The sequence below is a fragment of the Mercenaria mercenaria genome, chromosome 12, assembly GCF_021730395.1.
Source record: "Mercenaria mercenaria strain notata chromosome 12, MADL_Memer_1, whole genome shotgun sequence".
Taxonomy (NCBI): domain Eukaryota; kingdom Metazoa; phylum Mollusca; class Bivalvia; order Venerida; family Veneridae; genus Mercenaria; species Mercenaria mercenaria.
Window position 1 is genome coordinate 67,705,486 of NC_069372.1, and position 17,895 is coordinate 67,723,380.

The 17,895-nt window shown below is 36.8% G+C and overlaps 1 protein-coding gene across 2 annotated transcripts in view; it reads left to right on the forward strand.

Moving 5' to 3' along the window:
• Positions 1–17,895, forward strand: part of LOC123534228 (poly(A)-specific ribonuclease PNLDC1-like) — a 60,706-nt gene that overhangs the window by 17,573 nt on the left and 25,238 nt on the right. For both annotated transcript variants that reach the window (XM_045316374.2, XM_045316375.2), the window contains exons 6-9: positions 8,970–9,017; positions 13,090–13,184; positions 13,975–14,072; positions 16,992–17,083. In XM_045316374.2, coding sequence (XP_045172309.2) covers positions 8,970–9,017; positions 13,090–13,184; positions 13,975–14,072; positions 16,992–17,083 — 333 coding nt within the window. The remainder of the gene's footprint in view (positions 1–8,969; positions 9,018–13,089; positions 13,185–13,974; positions 14,073–16,991; positions 17,084–17,895) is intronic.

A 17,895-nucleotide genomic window follows, 5' to 3' on the forward strand; every position in this document is an offset into this window, starting at 1 on the left:
CTTAAAATAGAAAAAGGGTTTCCGGTCAATAACTTTTGTTTCGGTAAAGATATTTGAATAAAACTTGGTATGTATGTAGCTTATATCAAGACAAAGGCTGGGATTGATTTTGGGGTTTCTGGGGTCAAGGTCAAGGTCACTGTTACTTAAAATAGAAAAAAGGTTTCCGGTCAATAACTTAACTTAGGAATGAGCTATCATGATGAAACTTGGTGTATAGAAAACTTATATAAAGTTGTAGCTTGGGATTGATTTTGGGGTTTCTGGGATCAAGGTCAAGGTCATTGTTACTAAAAATAGGGTTAGGGTTAGGTTAGGGTTAGGGTTAGCATATCTTCTACATGCATGGAGGGATTTTGATGAAAGTTGGCACAATTGTTCACCATCATGAGACGGAGTGTCATGCGCAAGAACCAGGTCCCTAGGTCTAAGGTCAAGGTCACACTTAGAGGTCAAAGGATACAAGAATGAAAAGTTTGTCCGGAGCATATCTTCTTCATGCATAGAGGGATTTTGATGTAACTTGGCACAATTATACACCATCATGAGACGAAGTGTCTTGCGCAGTTCCATTCTTTAGAATTACTTCCCTTTGTTGTTACTATAAATAGCTTATATTGTAACTTTTTCATTACTAGACGTAGGGAAAAATCGAGACCACTTTTCTGTAGTACAACATGCATGTTACATCCAATTTTGAGGTGTATTTTGACCAATCTCTACCTGGTAAGGATTTCTGTGTGGACTTACAATTTTTTTTTTTGTATTTTTTTTTTTTTTTTTTTTTTTTTTTAAGATTAACTTCCCTTAGTTTTTACTATAAATAACTTATATTGTAACTTTTTTTATAATTGACCGTAGGGAAAAACCAAGACCACTTTTCTGTGGTACAACATAGTTGTTACTTTCTAATTTTAGGTGTATTTTAAGGTATCTCTACCTGGTAAGGAGTTTTTTTGTGGACTTAGAAAAACAAAAGAATTACAATGATTACTAAACAACCACAAAATTAAAATTACATCTGCAAATACAGGTGCTAGAGTAAAGAAATTTGCTGTGACGGGCATATATTGTGACATTCTGGCACTCTTGTTTATTCTTATGAAAAGTGTTGAAAACCTGGTTTCGTGGCATTGCCGCGTTTCTTGTTAAAAATTCATGAATGGCAAAAGTTAGTTCAATGTTTCAATCAATGAATAGGAGAATTATCTTACTGAATAGAACAAAACTTATTTCAAGATCTGTTTTCAGATCTGACCACTCTGCATTTATTATGCCCCCCTTCCAAGAAGGAGGGGTATATTGTTTTGCAGATGTTGGTCGGTATGTCGGTTGGTGATTAGACCAATCGATTTCCAGATGATAACTCAAGAACGCTTGGGCCTAAAATCGTGAAAGTTAATAGGAAGGTTGGTAATGACCAGCAGATGACCCCTTATGATTTTGAGATAAGTAGATTAAAGGTCGACCCCTTATGATTTTGAGATTAGTAGGTCAAAGGTCAAGGTCACACTGACCCGAAACGTTAAACGGTTTCCGGATGATAACTTAAGAATGCTTAAGCCTAGGACCATGAAAGTTAGTAGGGAGGTTTGCAGTGACTAGCAAATGACCCCAATTGATTTTGAGGTCAATAGGTCAAAGGTCAAGGTCACAGTGACCCAGAGCAGTTAAACCGTTTCCAGACGATAACTTAAGAACGCTTGGACCTAGGATTTGAAACTTAATAAGTAGGTTAATCATGACCAGCATATGACCTCTATTGATTTTGAGGTCAGTAGGTCAAAGGTCAAGGTCACAATGACCCGGAACAGTTCAACTGTTTCTGGAGGATGAGAACGATTGGGTCTAGGATCACAAAACTAAATGGTTAGGTTGATTATGACAAGCAGATGACCCATATTGAGATCAGTAGGTCAAAGGTCAAGGTCACATTGACCCAGAACAGGTATACGGATTCAGGTTGATAACTCAAGAATGCTTGGGCCTAGGATCATGGAAGTTTATAGGGAAGTTGGTCATGACCAGCAGATGAATCCTATTGATTTTGACATCAGTAGGTCAAAGGTCAAGGACAGGTAAACATGTCTGAATGAAAACTTGAGAACGCTTGGGCCTAAAATCATAAAATTTAATAAGGAGGATAATCATGACCAGCTGATGATTCCTGTTGATTTTGAGATCAGTAGGTCAAAGGTCAAGGTCATATTGACCCAGAACAGTTAAACCATTTCTGAATGATAACTTGAGAACGCCTGGGACTAGGATCACAAAACTTTAATGAGGATGTTGATCATGACCAGCAGATGACTCCTATTGATTTTGAGGTCATTAAGTCAGGGTCAAGGTCATTGTGACCCGGAACAGTTAAAAATGTCCAGATGATAACTTGAGAATGCTTGGGCCTAGGATCATGAAATTTAATAAGGAGGATAATCATGACCACACTTGATACAGAGGTCACTTATGACCGGTAAAAGACCCATAATTATTGATTTGAGGTCAGTAGGTCAAACGTTCAGTGCACAGTGACCAAATAATTTCTGTTTCTTGTGCAGTTACTGATTGCATCAAGGGGGGCATTTCATGTTCTACGAGCTCTTGTTCCATATACATGATGGCAAAGTGTAAATGTATTAAGGCTGTAATAGATAATTAAAAAGGAAATGATGTCATTGTGGTCAAGGCTGACAGGAGAGAGATTTACAAAAGTCTTTTGACTAACTTCTTTCAGGTGGAACTGGAGTATATAAGCCACAAGATGGAGCTGAGGCAGACTTTTCTATAATTTGTTGCATGCTTAACATCATTAAAAATGTATAAAAACAGCAGAAGGAAATTTTCTGAAAATTAGCAAATTTGTGCATTGTGACCTTTTACAACAGTTAATCCAAAAATTTGATTCTATAATTTTTTTGCAATTTTTTTTGACACCTGTCAGGAGAAATTTTGAATTTGAATTTCACTGGGAGTTGTGGCCAGCCAATACTGTCACTGTTTGTAAACCAAGCCATATGAATGGGATTATAAATGTAGTAATGTGCTACCTATGACCAGACCACTAAGTTATTGAACAGTATGTAGAATACAGTATATATACAGTTGAAACTCTATATCTAAAATACGTATATTTTAATTTTTATGCTCAGCCCCCACCCCACCCCATGAGTGGCGGGGCCATATAGATTTGGTCTTGTCTGTGTGTGCCTCCATCTGTCCGTCCTAAGTTCGTGACGCGCCTAGCTCAAAAAGTACTTGATATACATTGACAGGGTTGCCAGCAGTCTTGAAAAGTCAGGGAAATTGGTTTCTTTTTCATAGTCAGGGAATTGTCAGGGAATTTTAAAATTTGGTCAAGAAAAATGAAAATCCTGGAAAGTCAGGGAAAAGTCAGGGAAAAATGATTTCAAAGCTCGAAGAAGTTAATCATTTTAAACTTTTGTGGCTATGGCAGTCTTAAACATTAAACTTAAGTAATTAAAAACAAAGTTTAATGATTAATACTGTAACATGCATTTAATTTGTTTAAATCCCCCATTTTTCTTTAAACACTGATTTTGTTTGAAGACTGAAAGGCTTTGCAACCCTTGCCTCCAGAGCTAACTAACATTTTTTTGTTATTTTGTAGGAAAGTGACACATGAAGAGAGCCTACAACTAACATTATTCTAATACACATTTTTTGTTGTAGGTACTGCAGGTGTTTTCTGGACACTGTATATTAAGAGATCTGGGATTTTGAGAGTGATGCTTTGTCAATATGATTCCAATGGTCGTGCTATTAGTCATGGTGTTTTATTGTTTTTGCCTCTAGGAAACTGTATAATAACAGATCTTGGATTTTTTAGAATGATATTTTGCTAATACTAGCAGGGTTCCAATGGTCTTGTTATTAACCATACTTTATTGTTTTTACCATGAGGAAAGTGTACCTTAAAAGATGTTAGATTTTTGATAGTTACATGTCTTGCAAAGATGCTTTTGATATGTATCTCTTAATAATTAGGTTTCATTGACCAATAGTCACAATTATGTTTCATTGACTTGACCACCAAACAGTCATACAAGAAAGAAAACCATGTTTATTATCATTGTGTTTGATGTTTATGTTTAATATATTGGAAAATAAATACAAAACATTTGGAAAAAAAATAATGGGAGGATTAGACGGCTATAGGGAAGGTCAGGAGGCCGTTTAAATGTTTGGCAGTTTTGGTCAGTGAAAAACATGAATTGGTCAGGGAAAAGTCAGGGAATTTTATTCACCCAGAGTGCTGGCAACCCTGATTGATGAAACCTTGCACGAGTCTTTATCATGATATGAATTTGTGTACCTCCTATTTTTTGTCTGGCTCCACCGCCTATTTCCAGAGTTAAGGCCCCTGAAATAGTCAAAATACACAATTTTACCTTGTGATGCGCTTAGCTCAAAAAGTATTTTATATGAATTGATTAAACCTTGCATGAGTCTTTATCATGATATAAACTTGCGCACCTCCTATTTGTCATCTGAGTGCACCCCCTATTTCCAGAGTTATGGCCCCTGAAATAGTCAAAAATGCACATTTACATCTTGTGACATGCCTAACTCAAAAAGTATTTCATATAAAAAGATTAAACCATGCATGAGTCTTTATCATGATATGAACTTGCGCAACTCCAATTATTTGTCTGCCTGCGCCCCCTATTTCCAGAGTTATTGCCCCTGAAATAGTCAAAAATGCACATTTTCACCTTGTGATCACGCACCTAGCTCAAAAAGTATATGATATAAATAGATGAAAACTTGCATGAATCTCATAATATAAACTTGCGCACCTCTTATTTTTTGGCTGGCTCCACCCCCCTATTTTAAAGTTATGGCCCTTGAAATAGTCAAAAATGCACATTTTCACCTAATACTGTGCATAGCTCAGAAAGTAGTTGATGTAAATTCATGAAGCCTTGTTTGAGTCTTTATCATGATGTGACCTTGCACACTTGGCATTTTTCTTGAGAATCTTAGCGCTTATTACAGAATTATAACCCTTGAAATAGCCAAAATAGTGCATTTTTTGTTTGTGATGCCCATAGCTCAAAAAGTATATAGCCTAGAATAATGAATTCTTTTCATAAAATGTTTGTTGAGGCCATACCCCCTTATGACTGCAAACATTTGAATTATTGCCACTTATTTGTGACAAATGTACCAGTGGGGGCACACCCTGTGTCCTACAGACACATTCTAGTTAATTAGCTCGACTATTCGAAGAATAGAGGAGCTATCCTACTCGCCCCGGCGTCGGCGTGAGCATGAGCATCACACAAATGTTAAAGTTTGCGTACCACCCAAAATATAAAGTCCATTGAGATATTGCTTTGATATTTTGCATACTTGTTAACCATCATAACCCCAGTCTGTAAAAAGGAGGAGGCAGCTCTATCAAGCATTTTGACTGAATTATGGCCCCTTTTCGACTTAGAATATGCTTATTGTAAAGTTAAAGTTTGCGTATCACCCCAAATATTTTCAAAGTCCATTGAGATACTGCTTTGATATTTTGCATACTTGTTAACCATCATAACCCCAGTCTGTAAAAAGGAGGAGGCAGCTCTATCAAGCATTTTGACTGAATTATGGCCCCTTTTCGACTTAGAATATGCTTATTGTAAAGTTAAAGTTTGCGTACCACCCCAAATATTTTCAAAGTCCATTGAGATACTGCTTTGATATTTTGCATACTTGTTAACCATCATAACCCCAGTCTGTAAAAGGAGGAGGCAGCTCTATCAAGCATTTTGACTGAATTATGGCCCCTTTTCGACTTAGAATATGCTTATTGTAAAGTTAAAGTTTGCGTACCACCCCAAATATTTTCAAAGTCCATTGAGATACTGCTTTGATATTTTGCATACTTGTTAACCATCATAACCCCAGTCTGTAAAAAGGAGGAGGCAGCTCTATCAAGCATTTTGACTGAATTATGGCCCCTTTTCGACTTAGAATATGCTTATTGTAAAGTTAAAGTTTGCGTACCACCCCAAATATTTTCAAAGTCCATTGAGATACTGCTTTGATATTTTGCATACTTGTTAACCATCATAACCCCAGTCTGTAAAAAGGAGGAGGCAGCTCTATCAAGCATTTTGACTGAATTATGGCCCCTTTTCGACTTAGAATATGCTTATTGTAAAGTTAAAGTTTGCGTACCACCCCAAATATTTTCAAAGTCCATTGAGATACTGCTTTGATATTTTGCATACTTGTTAACCATCATAACCCCAGTCTGTAAAAAGGAGGAGGCAGCTCTATCAAGCATTTTGACTGAATTATGGCCCCTTTTCGACTTAGAATATGCTTATTGTAAAGTTAAAGTTTGCGTACCACCCCAAATATTTTCAAAGTCCATTGAGATACTGCTTTGATATTTTTTATACTTGTTAACCATCATAACCCCAGTCTGTAAAAAGGAGGAGGCAGCTCTATCAAGCATTTTGACTGAATTATGGCCCCTTTTCTACTTAGAATATGCTTATTGTAAAGTTAAAGTTTGCGTACCACCCCAAATATTTTCAAAGTCCATTGAGATACTGCTTTGATATTTTGCATACTTGTTAACCATCATGACCCCAGTCTGTAAAAAGGAGGAGGCAACTCTATCAAGCATTTTGACTGAATTATGGCCCCTTTTCGACTTAGAATATGCTTATTGTAAAGTTAAAGTTTGCGTACCACCCCAAATATTTTCAAAGTCCATTGAGATACTGCTTTGATATTTTGCATACTTGTTAACCATCATAACCCCAGTCTGTAAAAAGGAGGAGGCAGCTCTATCAAGCATTTTGACTGAATTATGGCCCCTTTTCGACTTAGAATATGCTTATTGTAAAGTTAAAGTTTGCGTACCACCCCAAATATTTTCAAAGTCCATTGAGATACTGCTTTGATATTTTGCATACTTGTTAACCATCATGACCCCAGTCTGTAAAAAGGAGGAGGCAGCTCTATCAAGCATTTTGACTGAATTATGGCCCCTTTTCGACTTAGAATATGCTTATTGTAAAGTTAAAGTTTGCGTACCACCCCAAATATTTTCAAAGTCCATTGAGATACTGCTTTGATATTTTGCATACTTGTTAACCATCATGACCCCAGTCTGTAAAAAGGAGGAGGCAACTCTATCAAGCATTTTGACTGAATTATGGCCCCTTTTTGACTTAGAATTAATGTTAAAGTTTGTGTACCATCCCAAATATTTTCAGAGTCCATTGAGATACTGCTTTGATATTTTGCATACTTGTTTACCATCATGACCCCAGTCTGTAAAAAGAAGGAGGCAAATCTATCAAGCATTTTGACTGAATTATGGCCCCTTTTCGACTTAGAATATGCTTATTGTAATGTTATAGTTTTACTCATAGCTTATATTATACTATCAAGCACTGAGAATAGTCAAGCGCGCTGTCCACTGACAGCTCTTGTTTTTATTTTAATTTTAGCTTTTTGCATATATTATTAAAGAAGAGGGTTAATGCCAGAGGGTTAATGCCTGTTTGTTTCCTGTTTTAACATCTGTAGAATTCTTTGGGATATGCTGATACCCTTATCTTAATAGGTTCTAGCATCAACTAGTCCCTACAGAATTCTACAGATGTTATAAACACAAGAAAAACACTGGTTATCCCTACTAGTACAGTAAAATGGTGTAAAAATAGGAACAAATTTAAATGACATTGGCATTCTCTGAATTGCCATCTATTCATGTACCATGTATCATGAAAAATTCTGCTGTAGTTTCAAAGTTATTGCAGTATCCCACTCTGCATGGCTGACGTATTGACATGCATACAGGGGCAACCCATAAGCCCCATCTGTCTAAATACTGGTAAGGGAATAACAACAATGTTTCAATATGCTGCTGTGGAGGGAATTCAAATGAAATAATATAAATTACATATATTAAAACAAAATATTCTTTAAAATATGAAAACTACACAATGATAATATTAAACTAAGTTTTAAAGGTTAGATTTTTGCCGTTACCATGGAAACAGAAAGAAACTAACATCATTTGAATTGTTATTTTTGCATCTTATGCAAATTTAGGATTTATTATATTATATACATTTATATTTAGTGCATTTTGGGGGTGAATGTAAATATAATGACCTTTCATTAGAATCTTCTAAGGTAAATATTGAGTTTTGGCGGCCATTTTGGAAAATGGCCGCCATATCGGCCATCTTGACAGATATCAAATGGGTCCCATGAAAAAAATGTTTTTAATGCTTTAATAAATAGCTGTGCCAATTTTGATGCTTTTCCCATTTTCTGAAGTATTTTGGCATTTTCTGTTACGAATTGATCGCACTATACAGAATCATAACCTGAATTTCAGTTGTAAATTTCCCATGAAAAGCCTCTTATTGGTTGGTATGTGTGCAGCTAACTAAGAATATGGAGACTATTTGAATGGTTGAAACAAAAGTTCAATGAATATTAAAAAAAAAAACTGTCATTGTTAGTTATTTGTGCCACTGTACTTCTCTTGGTTGTAATTAGAGATAAGTTGGGCATGGAAAGTCATTTATTGACATACATTACTAGTGTAAAGTCTGTGTTTGACAAAGTCTGTAAAATGGTTGTGGAACAACTTGTGGATGGAAAGAATTGGAGCTACTATTTTATCCTTGGATGCTTGTTTAATTGGGAATAAACAAGTATTGTTGTTGATGTATCTTAAATTGTGTTTGCATGTTTTTATTTCCATGTAAATGAGATGTGAACCCAAAGATTTTACTCCTGTTTGGCGTTATATAACCTGTAATAAATGACTTACTGTGTATGTGTGCTAAAAACCCAAATCAACAGATCAGATCAGCATGTTTGACAAGAGTTGTAGTATCCATATTATTTTAGTACAATGAAGCATCTAAATTTAAAAGTGAACAAAGCTTTAAACTTCTTTTTTGTTCCTTTTACGTTTTCAGGCTTCAAGTTTGCAGTTTCTATGTAAATATGACTTTGACTTTAACAAGGTAAGTTTTTTTTGATACACTGGTAATTCATTACTTTCCTGTCCATTGGTATAGCTGGTACATGTACATATAGTTACTTAATGATTCAGTATTCTTAACTTCTTACAACTTCATAATGCCCAAATGTTAATGCATAATAAACTTTCATAGACAAATCACATAGTAGATATAGAAAGAATTTTTATTTGAAGTACCTTGATGCAAACAGTTGTTGCTTTCTTCTCAAATAATTATTTTACATTACCTGCTGTCAATGTACATCTTGTAGTTAGTGCTGTCAATGTACATCTTGTAGTTAGTGCTGTCAATGTACATCTTGTAGATAGTGCTGTCAATGTACATTTTGTAGTTAGTGCTGTCACATTGTACATCTGTCATAATAGTCGTTGTAGTTAGTGCTGTCAATGTACATCTTGTAGTTAGTGCTGTCAATGTACATCTTGTAGATAGTGCTGTCAATGTACATCTTGTAGTAAGTGCTGTCACATTTAGTTGTTACATAGAACTGTCATAATAGTCGTTGTAGATAGTGCTGTCAATGTACATTTTGTAGATAGTGCTGTCACAGTAATCTGTTGATAGTACTGTCACATTTAGTTGTTACATTGAACTGTCATAATAGTCCTTGTAGATAGTGCTGTCAATGTACATTTTGTAGATAGTGCTGTCAATGTACATTTTGTAGATGGTGCTGGCTCATTACATCTTGTAGATACTGCTGGCACAGTACATCTTTTATTTAGTGCAGGCACAGTACAACTTGTAGATAGTGCTGACACATAGCATCATGTAAATAGTGCTGGCACAGTACATCTTGTAGATAGTACAGTTCAACACATCATGTAGATAGTGCTGGCACAATACATATTGTAGATAGTGCTGCCACAGTACATGATGTCAATAGTGCTGGCACAGTACATCATATAAACAGTGCAATGTACATTTCGTAGATGGTGCTGGCTCATTACATCTTGTAGATAGTGCTGTCAGTGTACATCTTGTAGATAGCGCTGTCAATGTTCATCTTGTAGACAGTGCTGTTGTTGTACATCTTGCTGATAGTGCTGTTACTGTATATCTTGTAGACAATGCTGCTGCTGTACATCTTGTAGATAGAGCTGTTGTTGTACATCTTGAAGATAGTGCTGGCTCATTACATCTTGTAGACAATGCTGTTGTTGTACATCTTGTAGATAGAGCTGTTGTTGTACATCTTGTAGATAGAGCTGTTGTTGTACATCTTGTAGATAGTGCTGTTGTTGTACATCTTGTAGATAGTGCTGTTGTTGTACATCTTGTAGATAGTGCTGTTGTTGTACGTTGTACATCTTGAAGATAGTGCTGGCTCATTACATCTTGTAGACAATGCTGTTGCTGTACATCTTGTAGATAGTGCTGTTGTTGTACATCTTGTAGATAGTGCTGTTGTTGTACATCTTTTAGATAGTGCAGTTGTTGTACATCTTGTAGATAGAGCTGTTGTTGTACATCTTTTAGATAGTGCTGTTGTTGTACATCTTTTAGATAGTGCAGTTGTTGTACATCTTGTAGATAGAGCTGTTGTTGTACATCTTGTAGATAGTGCTGTTGTTGTACATCTTGAAGATAGTGCTGGCTCATTACATCTTGTAGACAGTGCTGTTGTTGTACATCTTGTAGATAGAGCTGTTGTTGTACATCTTGTAGATAGTGCTGTTACTATTCATTTGCTAATAGTGCTGGCACTCTACATCTTGTAGATAGTGCTGTTGTTGTACATCTTGTAGATAGAGCAGTTGTGGTACATCTTAGTCCTGTTACTGTTCATTTTGCTAATAGTGCTGGCACTCTACATCTTGTAGATAGTGCTGGCACTCTACATCTTGTAGATAGTGCTGGCATAGTACAACTTGTAGATAGTGCTGGCACAGGACATAATGTAGATATCGCTGGCACAGTACATCTTGTAGAAAGTGCTGTTACTGTACATCTTTTAGATAGTGCTGGCATAGTACATTTAGTAGATAGTACTGTAACTGTACATCTTGTAGTGGAAAGTACTGGCACAGTACATCTTGCAGATAGTGTTGGCACAGTATATCATGTTAATAGTGCTGGCACAGTACATCTTGTAGATAATGCTGGCACAATGCATCATGTACATAGTGCTGGCAAAGTACATCTTGTAGATATTGCTGGCACGGTACATGTTATAGGTAGTGCTGGCAAAGTACAACTTGTAGATAGTGTTGACACAGTACATTATATCAATAGTGCTGGTAGACAGTGCTGTTGCTGCACATCTTGTAGATAGTGCTGTTACTGTACATCTTGTAGATTATGCTGTTACTTTACATCTTGTAGATTGTGCTGGCACAGAACATAATGTAGATAGTGCTGGCACAGTTCATCTTGTAGAAAGTGCTGTTACTGTACATCTTTTAGATAGTGCTGGCATAGTACATTTAGTAGATAGTACTGTAACTGTACATCTTGTAGTGATAGTACTGGCAAAGTACATCTTGTAGATAGTGATGGCACAGTATATCATGTTAATAGTGCTGGCACAGTACATCTTGTAGATAATGCTGGCACAACACATCATGTACATACTGCTGGCAAAGTACATCTTGTAGATATTGCTGGCATGGTACATGTTGTAGATAGTGCTATTGCTGTACATTTTGTAGATAATACTGTTACCATTCATCTTGCTGATAGTGCTGGCACAGTACAACTTGTAGATAGTGCTGGCACATTACATCATGTAAATAGTGCTGGCACAGTACATCTTGTAGAAAGTGCTGGTACAACACATCAGGTAGATAGTGCTAGCACAGTACAACTTGTAGATAGTGCTGGCACAGTACATATTGTAGATAGTGCTGGCACAGTACAACTTGTAGATAGTGTTGACACAGTACATCATGTCAATAGTGCTGGCATGGTACATCATGTAAATAGTCCTGGCACAGTACATCTTGTAGATAGTGCTGTTACTCTACGTCTAGTAGATGGTGGTGGCACAGTATGTCATGTAGATAGTGTTGGCACAGTACATCTGTAAAAAGTGCTGGCATAGTACATCTTATAAATAGTGCTGGCACAGTACATATTGTAGATAGTGCTGTTACTATTCATCTTGCTGATAATGCTTTCACTGTACATCTTGTACATAGTGCTGGTACAGTACATCATGTAGATAGTGCTGGCATTGTACATCTTGTAGAAAGTGCTGGCATAGTACCATTTGTAGATAATGCTGTTACTATTCATCTTGCTGATAGTGCTGGCACTGTACATCTTGTAGATGGTGCTGGCATAGTACACATTGTAGATAGTGCTGGCATAGTACATTCTGTAGAAAGTGCTGGCAAGGTACATGTTGTAGATAGTTCTGTCTCAAGGCATCATGTAGATAGTGCTATTGCAAGACATCATGTAGATAGTGCCGTTGCAAGGCATCATGTAGGTAGTTTTGTCACAAGGCATCATGTAGATAGTGCTATTGCAAGCAACATGTAGATAGTGCTGTCGCAAGGCATCATGTAGATAGTGCTATCACAAGGCATCATGTAGGTAGTTCTGTCACAAGGCATTATGTAGATAGTGCTGATGCAATACATGTCTGAATACAACTTGCAGATGGTGCTGGAGCAATGCATGCTGTAGATAGTGATTTCAGTGTGTAAAAGTGATGTAAATGTAGTTACTTCACACTTTGCAAGTTGCTTTTGTCAATGTCTTATTCAAATATTAGCCATAAATGTTAGAATGTTTACATATTCTAACAAAATAATATTTTGTTTCCTTTGCATCAGATGTTGAAAAAATATTACAGAATAAGCCATTTTAATGTTGAAGACCTAGCCATTCACTGTAGTATCAGACCTCAGCTCTGATAACAGTTGACAGTGCAATGCTGATGTGACAAAAAATATGTGCAGTTTTAGCATTTTATTAGAATGGTACAGTTTTATTATGGACAATGTTTAATTTCACTGTGTTTAATGTAAATGGAGGCATAGTTTGCATGACAATAGTTGTCTTTCCAGGTAAGCTAAATTATATTCAGTGTTTGTTTTCTTTACAGTTTATTTATGAGGGAATTCCCCACTTGAATGATCACCAGGAGCAAATGATTAGAGACCATATTGCAAGCAAAGCCATGTTTACTGGCTTAGAAAGGTAAATATAACATACCATTGCTAGCAATGTCATGTTTACTGGATTATTGCAACATAAGTTATGTTTACTGGGCTAGAGAGGTACACATGACACCATATTGTCAGTAAATACATTTTTTACTGGTTTAGGGAGGTATATATCAGAAAAGATTGTCAACAAGGTCATGTTTACTCATTTAAAGAGGTAAATATCTTACCAGATTGCCAGAAAGATAAGTCCTGGCTCGGAGAGTTATGTATGTCATCATTTTTCTAATAAAGCCATATAAAGAACAGGCCAACATAGCCATGTTTACTGGCTTAGAGAGGTAACTATCAGACTCTGTTGCCAGCACTGCCATGTTTACTGGCTTAGAGAGGTAACTATCAGACTCTGTTGCCAGCATAGCCATGTTTACTGGCTTAGAGAGGTAACTATCACTCTGTTGCCAGCACAGCCATGTTTACTGGCTAAGAGAGGTAACTATCAGACTCTGTTGCCAGCACAGCCATAAGTACTGGCGTAATGGAGGTAACTGTCAGACTGTAGCCAACAAAGCCATGTTTACTGGCTTAGAGAGGTAACTGGCTGACTCTCTTGCCAACAAAGCCGTGTTTACTGGCTTAGATGTAATTTGTTTTGTATTGTATTGATTTATGCACTTCCTTTGCAGAACATTTTCAGCAGATCATGCTATTTTGTGTTACTTGTCCAAATTGGCCTAACTGATCAAGATGGAGGCACCCTGCAGACTTTACACTACTTCTTTATGTTATATTTGTTTTCTTTATCTAAATTGTTATTCTTTCAGAGATTTAGATGAGAATGCTATACAAAAGATCTGTTCAAAGGTTGCTGACTGGTTGGTTAATACAGATGAAGATAATAAGATGGTATTGACAAAAAATGGTAAATATGCTTGTAGTTTAGGGCATGGGGAGGGAGCCAGGAGGGGTCAGGAATGGGCAGTAATCAAATTTCTTCTGTAAAACCAGTTGAAATAAAGACACATGTAAGGCTGTAGTGAGTTCTGTATATTTCAGAATGTGTTATTTGATTGTATTGTTTTTAGCTCACCTGAGCACAAAGTGCTCAAAGGTGAGCTTTTGTGATTACCCTGTGTCCATCGTCCTTCGTCCGTCCGTCCGTCTGTCGTCCATCATCAACAATTTGACTGTTAACACTCTAGAGGTCACAATTTTGGCCCAGTCTTAATGAAACTTTGTCAGAATGTTACTCTCAATAAAATCTTGGACGAGTTCGATATTGGATCATCTGGGGTCAAAAACTAGGTCACCAGGTCAAATCAAAGGAAAAGCTTGTTAACACTCTAGAGATCACATTTTTGGCTTAATCTTAATGAAACTTGGTCAGAATGTTACCCTTAATAAAATCTTGGACGAGTTTGATATTGGGTCATCTGGGGTCAAAAACTAGGTCACCAGGTCAAATGAAAGGAAAACCTTGAAAATGTGACCCCAATCTTAATGAAACTTGGTCAGAATGTTACCCTTAATAAAATCTTCGACGAGTTCAATACTGGGTCATCTGGGATAAAAAACTAGGTCACCAGGTCAAATCAAAGGAAAAGCTTGTTAACACTCTAGACGTCACAATTTTGACCCAATCTTAATGAAACTTGGTCAGAGTGTTATCCTCAATAAAGTCTTGGACGAGTTCGATATTGGGTCATCTGGGTTCAAAAACTAGGTCACCAGGTCAAATCAAAGGAAAAGCTTGTTAACACTGTAGAGGCCACATTTATGACTGTATCTTCATGAAACTTGGTCAGAATGTTAATATTGATGATCTTAAGGTCCCAGTTTGAATCTGGGTCATGTAGGCCCAAAAACTAGGTCACCCAGTCAAATCAAAGGAAATGCTGGTTTACACCGTAGAGGCCACATTTATGACCATATTTTAATGAAACTTGGTCGAAATGTTAAACTTGATGATCTATAGGTTAAGGTAAAGTCTGGGTCAGGTGGGGTCAAATCAAAGGAAAAAGTAGTTAACACTTTAGAGGCCACATTTATGACCATATCTTAATGAAACTTGGTCAGAATCTTGATGATCTTTAGGTCAAGTTTAACTCTGGGTCAGGTGGGGTCAAAAACTAGGTCACTAGGTCAAATCAAAGGAAAAGCTTGTTAACACTCTAGAGGCCACATTTATGACTGTATCTTCATGAAACTTAGTCAGAATGTTAAACTTGATGATCTTTAGGTCAAGTTCAAATCTGGGTCATGTCGGGTCAAAAACTAGGTCATGGGGTCAAATCAAAAGAATAGCTAGTTAACACTTTAGAGGCCACATTTATGACCATATCTTAATGAAACTTGGTCAGAATGTAAATCTTGTTGATCTTTAGGTTAATAGGTCAGGTGAGCGATACAGGGCCTTCATGACCCTCTTGTTTTAGGTTACACTTGTTTGTTCCCCTGGTGAGCTTTTGTGACTGCTCAATGTCCGTTGTCAGTCGTGCGTCGTCCGTCTGTCAACATTTTCTTGAAAAATCTTCTTGAAAACCAAGAGGCAGAACTACACCTAACTTCACAGGAATGATCTTTGGGTGGCCCCCTTTCAAAATTTTTCAAAGAATTGAATTCCATGCAGAACGCTGGTTGCCATGGCAACCGAAAGGAAAAACTTAAAAAATCTTCTTGTCCAAAACCGCAAGGCATAGAGCCTTGATATTTGGCATGTGACATCTATAATGGACCTCTATGAAGATTGTTCAAATTGTGCCCCTGGGGTGAAAAGAGGCCTCGCCCTGGGAGTCACAAGTTTTACATAGACTTATATTGGAAAAAACTTTAAAAATCTTCTTGTCTAAAACTACAAGACCTAGGCCTATGATATTTGGTATGTAGCATTGCCTTGTGGTCCTCTACCAAAATTGTTCAAATTTTAACCCTGGGATGAAAAGAGGCCCTGCCCCGGGGTGTCTCAAGTTTTACATATACTTATATAGGAAAAAACCTTCTGGTCTGAAACTGCAAGGCCTAGGCTTTTGATATTTAGTATGTTGCATTGCCTTGTGGTCCTCTACCAAAATTTTTCAAATTATGCCCCTGGGGTGAAAAAAAGGCCCTGCCCAGAGGGGTCTCAAGTTTTACATAGACTTAATATATAGGAAAAAAATTAAAAAATCTTCTTGCCTGAAACTGCAAGGCATAGGCTTTTGATATTTGGTTTGTTGCCTTGCCTAGTGTTCCTCTACCAAAATTGTTTAAATTATGCCCCTGGGGTGAAAAGAGGCCCTGCCCTTGGGGTCCCAGATTTAACATAGACATATCTATAGGGAAAAAAATCTTCTTGTCTGAAAGTTCAAGGCTTAGGCCTTTGATATTTGGAATGTAGCATTGCCTAGTGGATCTCTAACAAGATTGCTCAAATTATGCCCCTGGGGTTAAAAGAGGCCCCGCCCTTGGGGTCACTTGTTATATGAGTTATATAGGAATAAATACTTAAAACATTATCAGGTCATATTTCCTAGACTGCTTAATTAAAATTACCTGATGACCCCAAGTGATTAGGGGTCACTTGACTGTGACCTTTACCTACTGACCTACTTGTTTTTTAAGATACAGCCTTGAAATTTGGATGACATGTACATTTTTACACACCGATTTTAGTACTGACTTTCAGTGACCACGAATGTGACCTACTGACCTACTTTCTAATATTTTAGCATCTGTTTGCCATTTTAAACATGTGGCTCATATTACTCAGGTGAGTGATTCAGGGTCATCATGACCCTCTTGTTTATGAACATTTTCTAACATACCAACTTTAAACTGCATTTGGTCTGTCATATATTTTCAGAAATGGAGAGGATACCTATGTATGTATTGAGCACAGAACTGAGAGGCAGATTCCCTGGTATTTGGACTATAATAAATAAGGAACAGAAATGTGTTAGTTTTCAGCTAGACTATACTAAGTATATGGAGAGCTATCATACTCAACTCGGCATTGAGGTCCCTCTGCATACACACTTTGGTTAAAGTTTTGATGCACTTTCTCTTTATCTCTATAACTACATGATAAATTTGCTATAAACTTAAAATAGGTATACCACATCATCACCCAAATCATATGGCTCAAGGGTGGTCATAACTATTGCACCAGTATCTCATCAATTATCCCCACTTTTTACTAAGAATTTCAAATTAATGTTTTGATGCACAGTTACTCTGTCTCAGTTATTACTTAATGGATTTGATTCAAAATTAAAAAATTTGTTCCACATCATCAGCCACATTATATGACACAAGGTCCATAACTCTGGCACTAATTTTAATGAATTATGTGCCTTTTTCACTAATTTTGATGCATTTTCACTATATCTCTATCATTACAGAAGGGATTTGATTCAAACTTAAAATAATTCTTCCACATCTTCATCCACATCATTTGACAAAAGGGCCAGAATGCTGGCACCAATATTTTATGAATTATCCCCCTTCTCACTTGATATTTCAGGCTAAAGTTTTGATGCACTTTCACACTCTGTTATTACCAAACAATATGTCATGTGCAACACACAAACCCCTAGCTCAGAGGTCAAGGTCACACTTTGAGGTCAAACATCAGTAGTGTTTTATTCCTGTCCTGTCCATAACTCTATCATCCATCAAGGGATTTTAATTTTTTTTGCACAAATGTTTCCCATAACGAGATGATGTGTCATGCACAACACCCTGATCCCTAGCTCAAAGGTCAAGGT